Source organism: Gavialis gangeticus, unplaced genomic scaffold (assembly GCF_001723915.1).
Source record: "Gavialis gangeticus isolate Ggan-Ray unplaced genomic scaffold, GavGan_comp1, whole genome shotgun sequence".
Classification (NCBI taxonomy): domain Eukaryota; kingdom Metazoa; phylum Chordata; order Crocodylia; family Gavialidae; genus Gavialis; species Gavialis gangeticus.
The window spans coordinates 30,803,188-30,824,394 of record NW_017728993.1 but is presented as its reverse complement, the minus strand read 5'-3'; the positions used below and the strand labels follow the sequence as shown (position 1 = coordinate 30,824,394).

The 21,207-nt window shown below is 40.9% G+C and overlaps 1 protein-coding gene across 1 annotated transcript in view; it reads left to right on the top strand.

Moving 5' to 3' along the window:
- The first annotated feature begins 763 nt into the window (after positions 1 to 763).
- ADGRL4 (adhesion G protein-coupled receptor L4) overlaps positions 764 to 21,207 on the top strand; it is a 262,937-nt gene continuing 242,493 nt past the window's right edge. The window contains 1 exon segment of the mRNA XM_019501503.1: positions 764 to 911. Coding sequence (XP_019357048.1) covers positions 829 to 911 — 83 coding nt within the window. The 5' untranslated portion in view covers positions 764 to 828.

Here is a 21,207-nt window from a genome sequence, read left to right as displayed (position 1 = left end):
AGGGTTAGATTGTTGGTCTGGATTTATGAGTATGTAGATCAATTCCTTTGCAGTGGGCTTGTTCAAGGCTCAGGAAAGTCCAGAGCAATTAGAAACTACACTAAAATATTATATTTGTATAGAAGCCACATGTCTGCAGGACTTCTCAATTTCATCCCAAGATAGACATTTTCTTCATTAAACAGGCTATTATTGGCTGTTCCACTGAGTCATGAAGTGCTACTCTGGGCAGATGCCTTAAGAAAGCTGGGCATGTGTCTGCACTAGACACTAGTGAAGCTAACATCAGTGTACCACTATTAATGTATCCTATGTTCACAACCTTAGCAGGCTTCGAAAAGGGTTGGAAGACGTAATCTATTGCTGTCCTCCTTTCTTCATGTTACTGGTCACTGCGTGAAATTCTGACGCTATTAAAGTCAATAGCAAAACTCCCATTGACTTTGAGCAGGCAGGCTTTCACTCCCTTGTTCATTGTTCAACCCTTATTCTCTTATTCTTTTCTTCACTTTTCCAAAGGTTATTTTATAGCAATATGTTAGACTCTTCCCCACTGTTACATTTTAATTTGTAGAATTTGATCAGCACTGGCATTAGCTCCAAGAACGGCTGGTAGGATTTTAAAATGTGTTTGTTTGTCTGTGCCAAGTATGTCTTACTGGGGAGAGGAATGTGAGAGAGAGAGAACCTGATTCTGCTGTCACATAAACCTGTATAAATCAGAAGCAACTCCACTGATGTTGATGGGCTCCACTGCAGTAAGGGAGATCAGTATTGGACCTGGAGAGACTTTTGAAAAGAGCTCTGCACCTGGGCAACAAAGAGAAAATGGCACACTGTAACACTCCTAATGAAAAAGGGGGGCAAGAATCCAATGGCATCCTGCCAGAGCTCACAGCTGGATCTCCAAGGTAGGAAACACAAGCAAACTGTTATTGTTTTGTGATATCTTGTCCCTCTTAAAGGGAGAGGGGAAAATTCCACAAGTCTAAAGGGGAAAAAATATGTTGTTCTCATAGTGCAAAGATAATGAAGCACTTTATCCAACCTCAAATATGTTCTACAGAAGCTTCTCCTGCAAAATATATTTTTGCTGTAGTGTGTGTGTGCAGTAGAAGAATTTCAGATGTAAATCTCTTTTTCAGCACACAATTACAACTAACCTCACTGCACTGCTGCTTGACTGACTTCTTAGTCTAAGGGGGGAAGTAAAGAAATGTTGCTTTAGGGGGTCAGTACTTGCAAGTATGATGTAGCTCTCCCATCTAAGCTAAGCAACAACATCAGACCTTGGTCCTAACATGCCCCTTAGGATCCTCCAGGTGCTCTTACTGCATTACAGATGGAAGAAAAACCCAACAGTTTGGTCAGCTCAGAGATCAGTGGAAATTAATGAAAATTCCAGTATGATCACTAAATAATTATTTCTGCACACTAGCAGAGCAGTCCCTTAACTGCATACTTTTGTCGCCCTGTAGAATCTTGTTTTTATGGTAGATTCAGAAACTACTTGAAGTGCAATTGTTTTAAAGAATTGCAATGTATGCCCCGTAATGCATCACTATTGCTGTGCCCCGTTAACGCATCACTATTTTGTCAAACGGTTGCAGGATAATCAATACATTGTATCATCTCTCATCAAAGCTTTTGGTTTTTGCAGTAGCCTGGGAGTACCGTAAAGAACACATTCCCCAGCCTTCTCTCTTTCTCACACACACACGGAGCTGTCATGCATTCTAAAATTAAAATGCTTCACTTTTAAATTACAGGATGTCACTTCAACAAAGTCTTCCAATGTGTCTCCATTTTCATTCAGAAGAGCAGTAACGCCTTAGAAGTGTCAAAAGCAAACAAGTTGGCATTTATGGTTTTCTATATTACATAAGGAAATCATTTGTTAAAGTTGAAGTATGTTTTTATCCTTTTTACAGGAGAATATAAAGTTTGCAACTGGGGAAAAAATTCTTTTAAGTATTCCCTCAAATCGTCCCAAAGCATGTAATGACACCTTTTGGTAAACTGTATATTTAAAAAAAATTTATATTTTACCAGAATAAAATCCTAAAATGAGTACTAGGACATTACAAAATGCTAACGCAGTTGGTTAGGAATTTGTCAGGCCACTTTACACATGCAACTACCCTGCCTTCTACATACAGAGAAAAGGTCCCAAGTGATTTAAACACAATTTAACATACCTTGCATAGTGAAGACCAATCCCTGTTCCCACTGAAGTCAGCAGCAATACTTCTAGGAGCTCCAAAGAGAAAAGAAGTAGGTCCATAAACTGAAGGGCAATACCAATTGTTAGAAAGTTTTAGCCAAATATGTCAAAAACGTAGATTCTGAGCTAGTGTTCAAATCTACACTTTTTTAGATACTGGATTCAATTCAGATTTAAAGTTTGTACAGCAGGGATGATTTGAAGGTCTAGTGGGAATTAGTAGAAATACATGTAAAAATATTCTACATTAGGCAGGAATAGCAGGGTAGGAAAATCCAAAGAAAATAAAGTTCCAGAGAAGGATCCAAAAGAAAGCATTATGAGGGAGTATACAGCTCCACAGCAAGGGGCAAGGAACTGAAAATGACTGTAAAAGAGAGGTGAAGCTGAGTGGCAAAATCTAACAATTCCTGCAAAATAGCATAGAAAAAATTATTCATTTCTGTTTTCTTAATCTTATTTTTTCTTAAGTTTTCTTAGTGGTTTAGAATATTCATTATAACCAGGCAAGTTGATTGTGTTATAGGAATCTGAATGCAAATATGCCTATCATAGATGGGATTTAGGCCAGATGATCAACTGTTGTGAAATGGTGTAGCTCCATTGAGTTCATCAAGTAAAATTACACTGACTTATGCCAGTCAGTCTATTGTATCTGGATATAGTATAACACAGAATTAATGGGTTTCATTGGGTTTGTAAGACCTAAAAAGTTGTAGCTTCTGCCAGATAGGAGAGCATTCTCATTTAGGAAATGAGTGGGAAGAAGGTCAGAGAAGGAGATATGCTTGCTGACAAGGGAAAGTGAACGTGGAACTCAGAGGGAGCCAGCCACACCAGGCAAAAGACTTGCTTTTCTTCAGGATCCTTTGGGAATAGGCATGTTTGGTTTTTAATGAGCTCATGCCTATGTCATCTCAGGAATTCTGCCTGCTTGTGCTAATCCACCAAGAAGGAGATTGTGAGATCATGCAACAATATCAATGAGGTATTGTATTAAAAATAAACATCACACTGTTGAGGCCCAGAGCCATTTGAAAGATACAGAGAATACAATATGAGATGTTTCAGATCCACAGACCACATTCTGCTCCCAGTACTGAAGTCTATGAAAAATTCCTATTGATTTCAATAGTCTAACATTATGAGCACATAAACAAGTTACTGCATGATAAGCTAAGGTATGAATTTACAGTGCATCAACGACTCCACTGTGACCACGAATGTGCTGCCCAGGCTCTTATTTTATGGTAAATGTGAGGTAGCTTATCTCACTTCCCTGAGACATGAGCTACCTTGCATTTACCTCACAGTAAGACTGTGCACATAGATAACTACTGTCACATAGATAACTACTGTGGAATAGCTGGCACACTAAATTCAGAGCCTAGCACATCTTGCAAGAACTTCTGTGCCTGTACCCGATGTTACCTGGGAAAGATGGACATCTATCTGCACAAGGTACTGGTATAACTAACATTAGTGTAAGTTACACCGGTGCTAAAGTATCCTAGGTCTTCGTCATTTAGATCTCAGTTCTGTTTGGTTGAAAAAACAAGTTGAAAAAAATCTACCCAGACAACATAGATCAGCAGTTCCCAATCTGTGGTACGCGTACCATCAGTGGTACGCAGACAACCTGTCCATGGTACATGTTAACAGATTTATTTTAATTACTTTATATGACAAAAAATTGCTGGTGGTACTTAAAGTTGAACTGAAAAATTTGCTGGTGGCACTCAAGGCTGTATTGTTTTAAATTGGTGGTGTGCAATCTGTCAGAGTTTGGGAACTGGCACATATGAATTGGCATAGATGAATATTACATCTAATTAGAGTTTTACTTGAATCCAGACCTAGCAGAAGGAGATGCGATCCTTCCATATCCACTCTGATTTTCATGTTAATTGTGAACCATACAAGTCCAGGATGCCATTGACTAAGTCTTGGGACCTGCGATTTGACTGGCTTATAATGATCTTGCAAAAAGAGATAATAGTTCTTTTGGGAGGCATTTTTTCCTAGCTGCAGGTGAAGTGCCCCTGACATGAAGGCAGCATTCTATTAGGAGGCTAAACTGCCTCCAGGGCTTTATTAGAAGGAATAATATGACTTATACTGCAAAGATGTTATTATGGCCCTTTTTCCCCATTGCTAATAAAGTTGCAGGTATTATGTTCCATTTCACACCTCTCCATCCTTCTTTGCCATGTATCCTAAGCCATGAGACTTTACATGACCTTTACTATTTTAAACATCATGCAGTCAGACCCCCAGCAAGCATCCATCTACATAGCTCCTAGATTTATTTATTTTGTAGTTACTCTGAGAAATGTGGCAGTTATTCATCAAGCTTAAAGCATTAGAAAAATGCTTCATGTCTCTGGAAAAGGTACAAAGTATGCTGAAGTGGCTAGCACATTAAATAGTTACCCTGTGGCCTGTACTGTAAATGAAGTAGCTTAGCAGGGGTTATTAAAACTTGCTGTTTTTTTATCACAGAGCTACTAGAGCTGCTTGAATTGCATTTCTTGCTTTTCTGGCTTACAGGAAACCCATGAGGAGAATATGAACTGGGAACAATTGTATGATTGTAGCCGATTATTCACGAGCTTGCAAAAAATCAGAGCTAAAGGAAGAAGTGATCAGGGGAAGCAACACAAAGTATAGCTGTGGTTTCATGTTACTCCATGAGTTTCTATATGGTTACATAGCTTTCAGCCACAATAAAAGACCAGTTATTAATCCTGCAATTACCCAGCTTTATCTCTGCTATCCACACATGCTAACTATGGCTGGAGTTCTAGATGATATTGTTTTCATTAGTGTGACCAAAGGGAAATTTAATTAGAGATCCATCTCTCAAATGGACAAGGGAAAATATGAGGATTAAGGAATTAATCCTAATACTTAATTACATTAAGATACTTTGCAGTTCTGGATGGGGGATTACTGACACTCTAGGTAACTCTGTTCCATTGATTCTCTCTTCTGTGATTTTGTGAAAACACTATTATAGAGAAAAAAAAGTTGTTCACAACATTCAAAAGCAGCATATGCTTACTGTCAGTTTTGAGTATGGCGTGGGAAGATCTAACCAACAGGGTTTGTAGTAGATCCTATCAGTTCCTGAGCATATACCATAAATTCAGGTTATTGGAACAAAGCAAAATGGTCTACAGGTAACAGAAATGGCAAAATGAATTGATAGGGACACCCAAGAACTGGGACTAAATGGAATCAGGTAAGCCAAAAAGCAACATTTTTAAAATAAAATAAAGGAGGGATTTTCAATACAATTGTGCATAGAAATGAAAGCACAATGTTATCCAGGAGACTTACTAAATCTCTCTGATATGAATGTATTTTACTGCCTAATTTATATCATTTTACTGTATATACTTTTTCATTTGTATAAAAATAAGAACCATCTGTAGAAAAACAAACCTCACCTTGTTTGTACGATTGCTTCAGTGTTGTTGTTTAGATTTCTAGGAAACAGATGCATGTTTTTCATTTGGGGAAAGCATACATCTGTTCTGCAGAATTCTCTCCAGAAATCCTAAATTTTCCAGTAGGAGCCTTTTGAATTACATGCAAAAGTAAGAAACTTTCCCCACTTGACCTACACACACATGTCGTCACACGCACAAACTCAACTAAAAGTATGAAATCTGTGTACTCAGAAAATCAAGGAGAATTTGTCAAATACTATATATTAATTTAGTTTAGAGAAACAAAAGAGAAGTAACAACAGGCTTACATTTGTGCTGTGTGGAGGGATATCTATGCAGCTGGAAATACAGTCCTATATGGAAAAGTGGAAACATTTAATAGGGATGAAACCAATAAAGTTCTATTGAAGTTCATGTATTGAAATTCCTCCATTTAAACCACTCAATAGAATAAGATGGTTTAAATATTTTATAGAGAGGTTATCACACTCTATTAAATTTTACAGGTCTTTTCCTTAAGGATGAAAAGTGGAACTCATTCTATATGTGTTCAGAATCTTAGTAGAATTTGAGATATATTTTAAAGATGATATAGTACATTTTCTGTCTCTTATTAGTAAGTACAAAAGCTGTGATACTAATTGTGATTGGATGTGTGTGAGTTACATGAACACGTGCCCAATTCAGGGTTCAAATTACTGGATTTCTTTGGGGTTGGAGGACTCTTTGTTAAGGTGTGAAACGCAAATTATAAAATTGCATTGCCTGTGCAGTTCTGTAGCAGAATCTCAGCACAGAAGGGATCTAGGAGCACATCAAGAATTTGTAAACACATTAACTTACTCCTCTCTAGGGGCAAAATACTGGAGGAGAGATGAATTTTGGAAGCAAATTCTAAACAGGTGGACAGAGCAGCAGGAGGGCAGTATCAGGCATCCAGCAGGAGGGCAATACCAACCAGTCAGACAAAAATGAATCACAGGGACTGGGGATAGCTGTAAATCAAAGTTGCCAAGCTGAATATTTTTACTGCATATTCCAAATAATCAGACATGCATGGAATATAGAAACATGTGCTGGATATTAATGGCAGTGCCGGCTCTAATGGCACGACTCTAATGGCAATGGAAATCTGCCTCATGGCAGAACTGAAGCATAGGCAAAGTGAAATCTACCCCTTTGCAGACTGTGCATTACTTTAGTCCATGGGTGGATCCAGGATTTTGCAAAGGGGCATGTGGGTGCAACTGGTGCTGCAGGAGTGGCCCCACTCCCAGCTACCCTTCCCCCAGTGGGACAGGCAAAGCACACCCCAGGAGCAGCAAGAGCAGCAACAGCTGGGGTCTTAAGTCCCTGAATCGGATAAGAATCTCCTCAACCCCGGTTTTCAGCACCCTTCCTTCCCCTCCCTTCCCATTCACCCATATGCCAGCCACTGCTGCCACTGTTCCCAATGTTTCAGGCTCCCAGGGTGGTGGGGGGAGCTCTGTAGCTACACCTGCCCTGCTGCAGCTGGACTGCATGGGGAACTGGGCTCAAGCTGGGGCAGCAGCAGCAGTGGGTGGATTTCCTGTCCCTGCATCTGATCCCAGGCTGTTGGGGAACACTCAAGGGGGTAGATAGGGCAGGGGAGAGGAACCCTCCCCCCCTTTACTGCTTCTGTCCCCAGATGAGCCCAGCTGCCCATGCATCTCAGCTGGAGAGGGGCAGGAGCACCTCTGGAGCTCCCCCTACCCACCCCAAAGGCAGCCAGGGATATGGATGGAGAGGAAGGTAGGGGCATGCTGCTAAGCATGGGGGGAGGGGTGGGGGGAGAAATTCTGACGTGATTTGGGAACTTGAAAATGTTCCCAGCTGCTGATCCCACAGTGTGGTCGAAAGGCAGTGTGATCACACCACTGCACCCTCTCTGGATTCTCCCCTGCCTTAGTCCTATTTAGGCTCAAAGAGCCCTTTGTCCAAAGGCTTTGTACCACTTACCTCTCACTAAAGTTGTGAAAAAGGCTTCGTGCTGCTAGGCCTCTGCATGTGAGGCATCTTACCATTCAGGTTTAAAAATGGGATTTAAGTGCTTCTTAGGCCTGGTGTTTGCTGGCTTCTGCACAACAGTAAACTCTTTCCAAGGTGAATACATTTCCCTCTTTTCCTATAGCAGTGTAGTCTATTAGGCTATAGTCTAGTGTAGTGTTTGAGCTTCAATGTTTTTCACTAACACTGGCATTTTGATTGCCTTTAGTCGGAGATGTTTGTGATAATGGCAGGGCAGAATTTCCAAGGTGAAAGCTTATCAGCTTGTTTCTACACTGTTTTAAGTGGCAGCAAAATTGTAGCTGGGAGGAGAATGTTGTTGCTTAACAGGAGTAAATGAACAATGATGTGCTGCTATCACTGCCTATTTCATGTAGGTGTATGGAAGCAGGTCCCACCTTCCACTGACGTACACCATAACACCGCTGTCACAAACCCTGTACAAGACCTCTTCACCGCAGCCGGGCATCTAGGTCAGCAACATTCGACCCCCTGAGCAGGGCCAGCTGAACCTGAGCCTGCTGGCTGGTTCCAGGGCTGCTCTTAAAGAGCTACTGTAGCACCTAGCTCCTGAAAAGCAACAAACTGGCCACAATCTGTGTAGTTCTCATCTGTGTGATTTGGTTTCTCTGGTGCCTATCCCCACGTTCCTGCCTATGTACCCAGTCCCGTGAACTGAACTGGAAGCCTGGTTTAACCTTGGCTTGCTTCCTGACATTTGCTTCTGGTAACCCCCTGGTTTGGCATGTGAACCCTGGTTGGACCTTGGCTCTCTCCCTGACCTCCACTCCTGGTAACCTCTCTGGGTCACCATGTAAACCCCAGTTTGACCTTGGCTTGCCTCCCCCAACTATGGATGCTAGTAACGACCCCTGCCTCTGGACCTAACACCTCTGTGGAGCCTGACACATTGTGCTATAGCAGGGACGGGCAATTATTTTGGGCGGACGGCTGCTTACTGAGTTTTGGCAAGCCATCGAGGGCCACATGACAGGCAGCCAGGAGCATATAAATATTAATTTTCTAAATTTTTTAGGGCCTAGCAGGATGCATCCAACCCACAGGCCGCATTTTGCCCACCCCTGTGCTATAGTATGAAGTTTAACTGAAGAGGAGGGTCAGAACTGCCGCATTTGTTTAGAAAGCAGCAGCTAGGCTAGGTAAGAAATACAGAATTGGACCATTGGAAATAATTAGTGACAGGTCCTAGCCTAACTCTTGAGGGTCGTGACAATGTGTATGAGACAGGGAAGGGTGACATTTTAAAGACTCCCTTACTATAAATATATATAGAGAGAGAGGTAGATCCATGTTTTGACAAAAGGCAATGCTGCAGGGTAGCATCCTCCACCACCACCCTGGTGCAGGCAGACAACAACATGGAAGCACAGCAATGGGGAAGGAGTGGGTTTCCCCCACACTGATTAGTAACCTCCAGAGCAAGCATGGAGAGCTGCTGCTGCTGCTCTCAGTGCCCCAGCTGAGCCCAGCCCCCTGTGCAGCCCAACTGGAGCAGGCAGGAGCAGCTTTGAAGATTTCCCCCAGCTGCAGGGCAGCAGAGAAAGCAGCTGCAGCAGGCAGGGGATGGGGAAAAGGGATGGGAAAGAAAGGGGGATTCTCACATGCTTGGGGGACTTTTTTAAAGAGGCTGCAGCAGCATGGTCCAGTCTGAAAGAGAGGTGCAGTTGTGCCAACACACCCCCTATGGATTCATACCTGGATATAGGCTACATTTGGACTAGAAAGTAAAAACACTTGCTGAAAATCAAATCTCAGGTTAAAATCTGGAGAAGCTAAATCTAATAAGCATATCTGAACCACATTCTGTTAGGATTCCATTATCCTACAATGGACCTTGATCCTTTAAACAGTACCGTAGCAAGGGGTGCCAGCAGTCTACCGGCACCAGGCACCCTTGCACAGGGGACACCTAATCAAATGGAAATAATGTAATAGTTGCACATATTGGGTACTGTGGGCATAGCCTGTACTGGGTGCCAGAATACCTGGCTAAAGCTCTGCCTTTATATACTTACAGTAGGCTCGATCAAATTCTCCTAGATGCTAAGCAGAAGACAGGCTCGGTTGAGTTATTTGCCTTACACTGCCTTCCCAGAACAGAGCAAAGCCATGATTCCTCATTCTTTATGTACTTTAAAAGTCTATCATGTAGTCGCCAACACTCATAATCACAGTAGTTTACTTCCCCAGGCCAATGCTGCTTGGATGTTTGTAATTTAAGCTAATGTTCCTGGGCTATCTGCTGGCAATTCCTTGGCCTGAGTGATGCCACCTGCTTGATTGTCCACAGCTCTCTGTTGTCCTGCCTGCTGTCACTCTGGCTAGGTTTTCTTCTCTCTTCTGTGGCAGCTGGCCTATTCATGGGCTGATTTATTATATGTGGTGCCTCTGACTCTGTGACTTGGTTACACTTTACATGCTGAATCTTTCCTTCCACCAAGGTCCTACATGAAGCCCATTGAATTCCAAAGAAAGACTTTCACTGGGTTTGAGCCTAAATCACTAAGGCCATTGTGATGATACAAGGATCATCCCATGGTCTTCATTTCCAGGAAACACATTGATCTTTGAACCCATTATCACTGACCAAGTCATTCCTCAAAGCTTTACCTAAATCTTGATACATTTCCCCTTTGTATAGTATTTATATAAAGTACCACTCCTCAGAAGATGTCCATAAAGATCTCAATTTTATTATGATCTCTCCCTGACATTTCTCTGTTTGTTGAATGTATTTCTTTTATGATTTTTCTTCCCTTGCAAAAACTTCAGTTTGATGGAGAATGCTTTCTTTAAAGAATGTTTTCTTCTGCATAGACATTTGAAAAAGTGTCTGGATTTTCAAAGAAGCAAAGCTTGCATTGAGACATCTAAATAAAGTGATTGGATTTCCCTGAGCATCCAAGAGCAGAACAGCAGGTGTAACTGGATGTTCGATACTTTGGATAGTTTTCTATACTTCATTTAGGTGCCTGTGAAGGAGTTTGAGGTAATTTGAAAATCTCTTCCCAAATTGGTTCAGAGATGATACATTTTGTTAGACCAACAAATTGCAGAAAAATGTCTTTCTTTACAAGCTTTCAGGCACATGCACCCTTCTTCAGGCTGAGGACAAATCCAAGATTGTAAAAATCTTCGTAGGTAGAAAATAAACTTCATTTTGCACAGGGGAGTTTTGAGGTTGGATACCTGTTCCCCTGGGTCTGTTCCACTGAAGAAGAGTGGGTGTGCCTGAAAGTTTGCACAGAAAGATTTTTTCTGCGATTTCTTAGTTGGTCTAATAAAAGGTATCATCTCTGAATCAAGGGTTCTAGAGGTTTGCATTTCTTTTTGTCTCAGACCAACACTGCTACCAAATACATCACTCTTCCCAAATTGAGCATTTTTCCTTAGGTGGAATTTTAAAAATATAATATATGTTCAGAATACTTTAGAAGGTTATTAGGAAATGTCTACAAATCCAAATATTTTATCTACTCCTTTTTGGTAGCAGTTGATGAAATTCTTCCTGCTCCTGGTAGGGGTTGCAGACCTTTGTATTATAACACTGTCTTGTGGAAATAATTATAACTGGAGTTGTAAATTATCATCTGAAAGCTGACCAGCATTTGAGTGCAGAGAAATGTTTACAGAGTTTGAATGTGATCAGTTATAACTGAGGAAGTTGAGGAAGAGTAGAAATACCAATGTTAATAGGTTTGGTGTGTGTTTGCCCTCTAGTCTATTTAGAAAGAAAAAAAAGAGAGCTAGAAAATACGAAGTCCTTTGTAACACCTACTCTGCAGTTGGTGGATGTATTTTGTCAAAGTTCTTTGGGTTAACTGCTTCATAGAAGACTTCACTGTGGAGCCAGACTATAATGAAACTCAAATTAACATAATGAAGCTTTTTTTTCAGTCTGTTACTTTGGTGTAATTTGTCAGGCTCCTCAGCTCATGCAGCAGAAGGGTAAAATCCCCTCTGGCCACACAGGAGTGGGTTGTACTCACTGTGACAGCCTCTGTGTGGGTTGCACCATTGAATTTGGAGTTAGGGATTTTCTTCCGGGGGCATCATTGCCTACTCAGCCTCCTAATATCCATATAGAAATCTAGACGGGAAAAAATGTCTGCAATGGAATTAATAACTACTGAATTCTTTTCACGTTGAGACTGGATGGTCTCATGGAGTGCAGCAAGGACAGCTAACTGTTCCTCTGGAGGCTTTCTTGCCAAAGGGGAGATTAAGAGAGTCCCACTTCTGAAGCTCTCTTGGCTCTGCATTGTTAGTGGGTGACCCCTCTGGCCCAGTCCGCAGCTTCCAAACAGCTTCTACTGGAAGCGGCACCTCTTAAAGCTCTGGATTATTATTACATTTAAAGTTGCAAATGTTCCAAAACTTTTTCCCAGCAAGATCCACCCTCTCTCTCTCGCTCATGAAGCAACAAAACCAAGTCGCCTAAGTAGATAAAGCCAAGTCTGATTTTTAAATAACTAAAATGAAGCTTGAATCTTTCAAGTTCTCCTTAGTAAGAAAATACATAGCCATTGATTTTACGATATATGATTTGAGCTAAGACAGAGGTGGGCAATTATTTTGGGCAGAGGGCCGCTTACTAAGTTTTGGCAAGCCATCGAGGGCCGCATGACAGGCAGCCAGGGACAGATAAATATTAATTTACTAAATTTTTTAGGGGCCCTCCAGGCCAGATAGGATGGCCTGGTGGGCCACATCTGGCCCGCGGACCACGTTTTGCCCACCCCTGAGCTAAGACATGTATTTTATTGAAAACTGTCTATGGACACTGTCCACTGTGATCTTCAGTAATAACCTCCTGTGTATCTGCCTATCTCAGTATGAGTTTTATTGCTATTGGTTCCCTGACATTCTCTCTCACTAGTTGAGTGCCAACATTTCTCAAACATTTTGTTCAACAATGATGGTAGTAGTACGGACAACCTTTTCAGGTCCTGTTACCATTATGTTGTCTAATGTGATTAACATGACATGGTGGTAGACACAATGGGTGCCTGTACATGGCTGCTCCAACACACTGTAATTACAGCACGTCAGAGCAGACTCATTTAATGGTAATTACTGTGCTCTAGCACCCCTCCTGCTCCTGGAACACATGTAAAAGTGCCTTATGGTGTCCTGTACTCCAACAGGGGAATAACAGTATCATAATCATTGGAGGCAGTGTTACTAGCACCATTGATTCTTTTGAAGTCAAAAAAGGCTGTTAATAATCAAGCCAGTGAATTAAAATCTGTCTGTGGTGAGAAAGGATAGTGTTGAAGTGGTGGTAAAGCCACAATGGTCCAGGAAAAATGTGAAAGGTAAGGATATTTGTGGGTGATATCTTTCATTGGACTAACTCTATAGATGAGAAGGATATAGGCAAGATTTTGGGAACCAAGTATCCTTCCTGAGGCCTCTTTCTCTCCTGGGAAGGATACTTGGTACCTGAAAGCTTGTCTATATCCCTCCTAACTATATAATTGATCCAATAAAAGCTATCAGCCACAAATATCCTTGCCTCATATAATGAGAGCCAGTAGAGAAAGTGGAGCCTCTAAATGATGAATTCATGATGGTTCATGGTTTTTGCAGATGAACTTATACTTCTTTTTTTTTTTTGCCTGTTGGAGATTTTTAGAGCATGCGGCTTAATTCTTTGATCTAACAGCTTCAACAGTGACTAGCATGAGTCTAGCACAACTTGGAAACTTAAACCTGAGGAATTTATAGTACCCTAATCTTTTATACATCACAATTTGAAGGTAGGACCAATTCAATTAGCGTACAGGCTGACATATGTTATTCAAGAACTGTGTGTGGCGTGAGCGCTCCCAGACTTGGGAAAAGAAAACCTTTAGTGAAGTAGGATCACACAGGCTACTTCATCCAGTTTTCAGTCACAGGAACAGTTCTGTAGTATCATCAAAGCTAGACGGAGGAAGCAGGAGGGAGATGAAAGGGCTAGAAATGGAATCTGAACATTTTTTTAAAGAAGTCAGATCAGGAGTTTGTGTGGAGTTTAGTCTACCTGTTGACTAAAGAAATGCCCATTATGTCATCTAAACAGACTTTAATTTAGTTTTTAAAAAATGCAATAATGCTTTTCTCTTGGACTGATCAACCTGGGTTCTGAACACTAATATATACCATATAAATTAAGTAGCAAACTTGTTAAAAAGATATAAGTGAAAATGTTATGATGAAGAGCAGCAGCTAATGCAGTGTCTCAGGACCAGCAGTTTGATACCTTTCAAGATTTTGGAATGTCACAACTCAGCTAGGTGAAAAATACAGCTTTACTTTTCACGTCGTTCTCTTCAGGATATCTGTAACAGCCCGCTCATATTTTATTTTGCTTCTTTTAGAAGACATTCTACCATATATTTTCTCCAACCTGTTATTTCTCTGTTATTTCCCTACAGAAATGGTCACAGAGCTCCAAAGATATATGGAATAAAGCACTTTAAAATTATTCCCTTTCTATTTTTTTCTTTCTCTTTTTTCTGGTTCAGCTAAAAGGTTATAATAAAAACCTGTACGTACATAATGATTTTTCTTCTAAGAATGCCACAGAAGTTTACAAACCCGGGTGAGTTTGTATTTGTTATAAGTTAAGGCCCAGGTAGTGTTTATTGTGGTAACCTTTAAGGAGAGAAAAAAAATGAATGACCTGGGAATATGATGCCAGATTTCCAATCCAGAAGCCCTTTACTCTAGTGAGGACACTACCCTTTTTTTTGATTCACATGGTATTACTTGAAACTTATTATGCAAAATTTAAAACATCAAAGTCGAGACCAAAAAGAAAACAGACTGATATTTTATTCGATTGCTCTGAATCCATCTGTAAAAGGTACAATAGTGCCTCAAATCTCTAAATAAATAAATAGTGGATTTTTAATGGTAGGGAATTGGAGGGACTGTTATAAACAGAGGGATTAAATTTGTTTCCTAGTTATTCCACAATTATCTGAAAGTAATATTAAGGTGCAATCAGGCTGCTGATGGTTTTTTTTTTTAAATACATCAAAAGTAGGGCAACAAGACTTATACAAAACTGATGAGAAATGTACCTGTTTCACCTTACTTGCAGACACTTTGCTATTGACTTTATATAATGTGGAAAGCAATCATAACCGAAATAGTAATATACTGTATCAGTAACGGAAAGCAGCACACAATGAGTGCAAACAACATGAAAAGAGAAAGTCACCAGCCTACTTAGTCAATAAAGATCACCATTTTCAGAAACATGCTTGAAACACTGTTATTAATCAGACTCCCAATTTACAACAGATGATATTGTGCAGTTGATGATTTGGGACTTAATGTCAGTTCTTCCTTGAACCATGAAGGTGCAGCTTGTGTGTGTTTGGGAACTCAGACTGGTGAACTCCACAGTTCACCAGCTGCCCAAATTACTTTCTATTTAAAAAAAAGTGTTTATTGGGACAAATATGAAAACCAATTTGCAAGATTTCTTTCTATTTTTCTTTTCTTTTCTTTTCTTTTCTTTTGGTACAGAGGTGAATTTACAACATGTTGAACATAAACATAAAAGCTATTAGAAGCAATTGTTCTATAATAAAAATTGAATGCACATAATGTTGCTAGAGCACAAACATCTGTCACTCATGCAGACATCATCCTGTAAACCCATCTAACTAACTCCATTTTCCTTTCTGATTGTATCAGGGTAGCTTGCGGCATGACAGTGATTTGAGTGACAGACGTCCAACCTGGCACAGTGCTATGCATACTTATGTTTTGTTTACGGGGTATCATCCCTCCTGAAAGATGTAAATTTTTAAATTTGCTTTTATTGAGAAAAGGAAATATAAGGAGAAAGGTTGTTACCTTGGAAAGAAAAGTCAAAGTTATTGTAGGTCTCCAGCTTTCATAAAAATTTCACTAAGTTTTTAAATTGACTTTTTGATTTTCTAATGAAAAAGAGCATGAATAATTTAAAAGTGGAAGTCATAATTTTTTATTAGAACCAGTGCAACAGAAGAGACAATACTCAAGACAGAGTTTAACTTAATCCCCCTCCCCCAGACTTTGATTACTATCATCAAAACCATTATAAAACCTCCATATTGAAGTCAGATTTCTCCCTATCTTCCTATCAAATTATTGTTAAATTTCTGGAATGTCACCTTAATAAGCTTAATCAAAGAGATCTAATTTCTGAATGTGTGTTTAGAGCCATAATGAAAATTGGCTAATTATTTTGAGCTCCCTGAAATACAGAGCACATGAGGTTGTTGCATTTAAAGATATTAAAAGCCCTTTTTGTGCAAAACATTTTACATTATTGCTGTAAGGCTTCTATTATAACAAATCAATTCCCAACTATGACACGCCTATGAAGAATCAAAACAGTGTTGTTTGTGGTATGTGGATGAGATTCTGAATGCTTACACCTTTATTTTGGTCCCATTTGACCATATCTTAGTTTCTTTGCAGTGTAGCAGATGTAATGGGTCATATATCCTGTATAAACAAAGCTTTCTACCACAAGATCTGCAATGCAGGCGAAATATGGTCCCTTGCCAATAAAACCATGCTCTCTCTTTAATGATACCAATCTGTAAGTTGGCATTTTGCATTATGTGCTTATTTGTCAAGCAGTAAATTGATTTGTTCGAGTGGGAAAGTGAGAATAATGTGCACTCTAATAAGGTTGAACTACAGTTGTGTACTGGAGGAAGGTTTAGATGCTTATTTTCCAAAGGCTGTGCACTCATTTTGAATCCATGCCCTTTTACTAAAAAAAAAGAGGTAATTTCTACCTGATCACTGTTTCCACATCCTGGTTCCACTCATTTAACATCCAGGATGATTCTATCAACAAGCCTGGGAAGCCAATTGAGTTCTTCAGAATAGGATCCGTTTTCTCTTTCCCAGTCACAAGCTTTCTTAGCAATATGCTGAAAAAGGAAAGAGAATCCTAGAAGAAATCACAAGTGAAAACCCAGGGAATTGTTTGAGCCACAGCTACGGGGAGTGGGAGTGGGAGTGGGGGCGGGGGGCGCTCTTTCAGGTAAACCTACTAGAAAAGAACTTGACAAAATAACAGCAGACGCTAAGGCTTTGGATCAACAAAAATGAAACAAATAGCAGGTTAAAGAGAACAAGTGCTGTTTTCAGGTATTCGTTTATCCAGAATATTTGCTTTGGTTACAGCTGTGATGGACACGGAAACAGCAGTAGTTCTTTTCTTTAGTAGTTTCCTACAGTGGAGGTCAGTATCAATATTTCCATTTTTGTAGATGGAGAAACTGAGGCACAATGCAGTGAACTGACTGGCCAAGCTGACGTAGAGCATAGGACTTCTGAGTCCCACTCCACTACCATACCCGCTTCTCTTTATATAGAGCAAGGAAGAAGGGATCTACTGCTACTGGGAATTTAGACTTCTAACAGGGTTTTTTCCCCCTCAAGGACTTTGACCAATTTCTTTATCTGAAGATAAGGAAAAAGGCATAGAGGAGACCTCATATGCCTGCCATCTTTCATCTGAGACACAGGATGGAAAAAAGGCAGCTGGGGGAGCAAGGAGGATGGGCTGTAAGCCAAAGAAGGAACTTAAAAGAGCTCCACAGCTGCTCTCAGTCGCACTCAGCAAGTCTGATACAAAATCAGGGAATTGCCTGTTAGTGGTCTCAGATCCTCCTCCTTTCTCATCCACTGTATCATTCATAGAGCTGACCAGAACTCAGATGCTAAGGAGAATAAAAGTCTCTATTTTCAATAGTCGTAAGGAGTTGGGTGCCTAAATGCCTTTAAGAATCTAGGCCACAGTCTCAAAATGGAAGGAACTGTATTGCCTAATGTATGTTGCCATTTACTATAGTCTGGCCACACACTTCTCTAGTTTGGTCTCTGCTGAAAGTGCAGTTCCCCTTTCTCAGAAGTTACAAGTGATATTCAAAGTCTCCATCTTATTCTGAAGCCCTCGTCATTTGAAATCTAGTACTAAATGGCTTATTCCTAGCTGTCTTGGCACAATTAAGATGCAGCTACAGGATCCCTACGGTCTGGAAAGCAGAGTTGTGTTCTACATTGTGTTGATACCCAGAATGTGCAGAAGCATGGACTGTGGTACCTTTTTCTTGATCTAGATCAAAAACTAGTACTATTATTTATTACTTTATTTTAGAACAAGCAGCTTCCAGCTGTGCTAGACATGATGTGCACAGGTAATACAAATACCCTTGCCCTTTTCCTGGTAAGCTTAAAATCTTAAAATATAAAAGAGAAAGCAGAAGAAAACCAAATTGTAGAGAAAGATTGTGAAATGCTAGGTTTGGCATTAAAGCTGGTCAAAAAAAGTTTTAAAAAATATTGTGAAAAGGTCATCAAATATTTTTGAGACAAAATTTGGGGAAAAAAATTACAAACAGTTCTACAGAACCAGCCAAAAGCTCAAGCACGACAGGATTTAGTCAGGCCCTTTGTACAGGGGTAAATTTCACTATGTGATTACAACTGTGAGACTGAATTAAACTGTGCCATTTGATATTTCCTTCATAGTCCTTGTCAGATGAATGACTAAATGTCTATTTAATAGTCTGTGTCTCAGTCTTTATCTCAGGAGACTTGTTTCATAATGAGTGTTAATTCCATGAAATTAAGTATTTGGGGGAAAAAAGTAATTTTCATCTTTATGTGGTGCAAGCTTTTGATTGACTGGTCAATGACCAGTCTCTTCTCACTCCCCACTATAGTAGGGTTATGAAAAGGAAAAACAGTGGAATAGCTGGTCAATTAAGTTATACAGTAATGACAAGGTCAGGTCAAAGAGCACACATTGTGGTAGTTTACAAATTACTAAGAAGTTTGGATTTTTCATTTTTGTGACAGAGATTGTAATGAAAATCGAAAATGGCATATAAACCTATTAATGTGACAGCGCAGTAGAAAAAAAGAGAAATAATTTTAAACATTCAAAAAATACATCAAGATTATTAGGATCAGAGACAAACTACAAGAGAATTTTGTCTTTCCCTCCAGAATTGCAAAATATAGTAAAATATTGCACATTTAATTTTAATTTTAAACCTTTTCTGTATTTCATGAAAGCTTTTCTTACTGTAATCTTCCCAGTCTGTCCTGTCTCCAAAGTTGAGCTTTAGGTTGTGCAAACTGAGATTCAATTCATGATGATGGGCTGCAGCTAATATAACTGATCATGTGATGTTTCTTCTTCCTCTTTCCTTAATGCATGAGTGTTGTCTTGCTAAAGAAACGGTACCTTTTACCATCTAAAATATGTGATATTGTTCCAACAGAAAAGTGATACATTTAGAAGTAAGGAACAATAGAGTCATACTTAACCTATGACTGTCAAGCATTAGATCATGCTTCCAGCTGCATTGCTTGATCTAGTAAACCATAGGACAGTTATTTGTTGAGAATATAATGAAAAAATGACAGAAGGGTTCCCCTTTCAAAGTTCAGTAGAATTTCAAAAGTTTGAAGAGAGCAGTTTTTGTCACTTAGGGAATGTCCACATGTGCAGGTACATGCTCTTAAAGCAGCTCAAATAGCAGCGGCACAAATTTGTGCCAGTGATTTGTGCCTCAGCACATGTGCCTGAACATACAGTTCGGTGTGGGGCAAATTGTGCCACTTGGGGCAAACTGACCCTGGCCAGCTCCTGCTGGATCTTCAGCTCCTCCCTTCTGGGAGCCAGCAGTATAAAAAGGTTCCCTGGAGAGGAGGTCAGGCTGCCTGGGCTGTGATATGGGCACTACAGCAGAGCCTCCTGCACTTCTGGGCCAGCTGCTAGCGGGCCATATCTGCAAAGCTGGCTGGCATTTATGCAGAACTGCTGTCATGTCTTCTGGTGGCCCCACTCTGCCGTCTAGGCAGCTATCAGCCAGAAGATGTGCTCATTGTGGTGGCCTGCTTTGAACTGTCAAAGCATGCCCCCCAGCTTCAAATGGCCAGGAGGTGAGCCAGCTCATCTGCCCTCCAGCCGAGTCCCCAGTGCTCACCACTAACAGAGATCCTGGTGTTCCCTATTTAAAAACTGCAAATTCTCTGATTAAAAAAAAACAAATTCTCTCATTAAAATACCACAAATCTGTGTTCTTCTGTGATTAAAATGAAACACCAGTATATATAGAGAGATCAGGTCGGCAATGTTTTCTTGATATATTTACAATTTAAAGCAATTTGGAATCCTACCAGTGCCTCTGTCATCATAATAAAATGAATTCTAAATATTAGGTCTGTGCAAAGCTTCAGTCACTGATTCAATTCAGTGGAGATTCGGCCCAATTCAGCAGCCGAATCCCTGAGTCTGAATCAAATCAGGAAACCCTTTAATCTCTCTGAATCAAATCAGAACCCTCCAAATCGATTCAGAGAGATTTGATGATTCGGACATAGACACAGCTTTAAATGTTTTCTCTACTTACCTCAAAGTAGCAGGTAGCTTGTGAATGCTGTGATGGTGGGGTAAATGGAGCATCCCACAGGAGCGCATGTTGGGGGGTCCCCAGCGTGCTTGGCAGCAGGCCCGGAAGCAGACCAGAAGCACTTCCAGGCCAGTTCTGGGTCTGCCGCAGAGTGCATGGGGGACCCTCCCCCTGTCCCCCCCCGGCTCAGCCACTGGTGCCTCCTGGGTCTGGGGGGAACTTAGGGTCCCCCCACAGCCAATCACCAAGTTGGGGGCCACAGGGGGGTGCTTCTCTGTGCATTCAGCAGTGGACCCAGAAGTGGACCAGAACTACTTCTGATCCACCTCTGGTTCTGCCGCCAAGCATGCAGGAGGCCCCCCCATGCTCCTGTGTGATGCTCCATCTGCCCCACCATTGCAGCGTTCATGAGCCATGCCTGGTACCTTGAGATATGTAGAAAAAACATTTAAAGCTGTGTCTATGGCTGAATCTCTGATTCTCCAAATCAGCATCAAATCTTCTGATTCAGATTAAGCTGAATCGAACAGGACAGTGATCCAAATCAACTAATCGAATTACTGTCCCCCAATTTGGGCTGAATCTGAGTTGAATATGGCCCATTTCACACACCCCTACTAAATATCTATGCACTTTGGTATTTGCTTTTAGTTTTTACATCATAGAAAAATCAGAGCTGCCCCTGCCTTCTTTGCTTACCAGGGTGTGGTGTGCTGTGCAGCACTGATATGCCAGTGCCCTGCCCCTGCCCTTGCCCCTCACTCCCAACCTACAGCTCCCCCACCCGGGCACCTCGCTTCTAACCCACAGCCCCTGCCAGCCCCCACTAGCTCCCTACTGGCAGCATCTCTGTCCCAGAACCAAGACATCAGTCCAGCTGCAGCTATTCTACCCACTGCTTTGTGGCTCTGAGCAGTGTCAACCCTTGCTGTTCTTCTCCCTGTGCCTATGCCCAGGCCCTAGTGATCACCATGTTGTACCTGGAAAGCCCTCAGCTGGGGCTCAGGGATTGGGCTGGGCAAGCTCCTTCCCTTCCAGGCTGGCCTCCCCC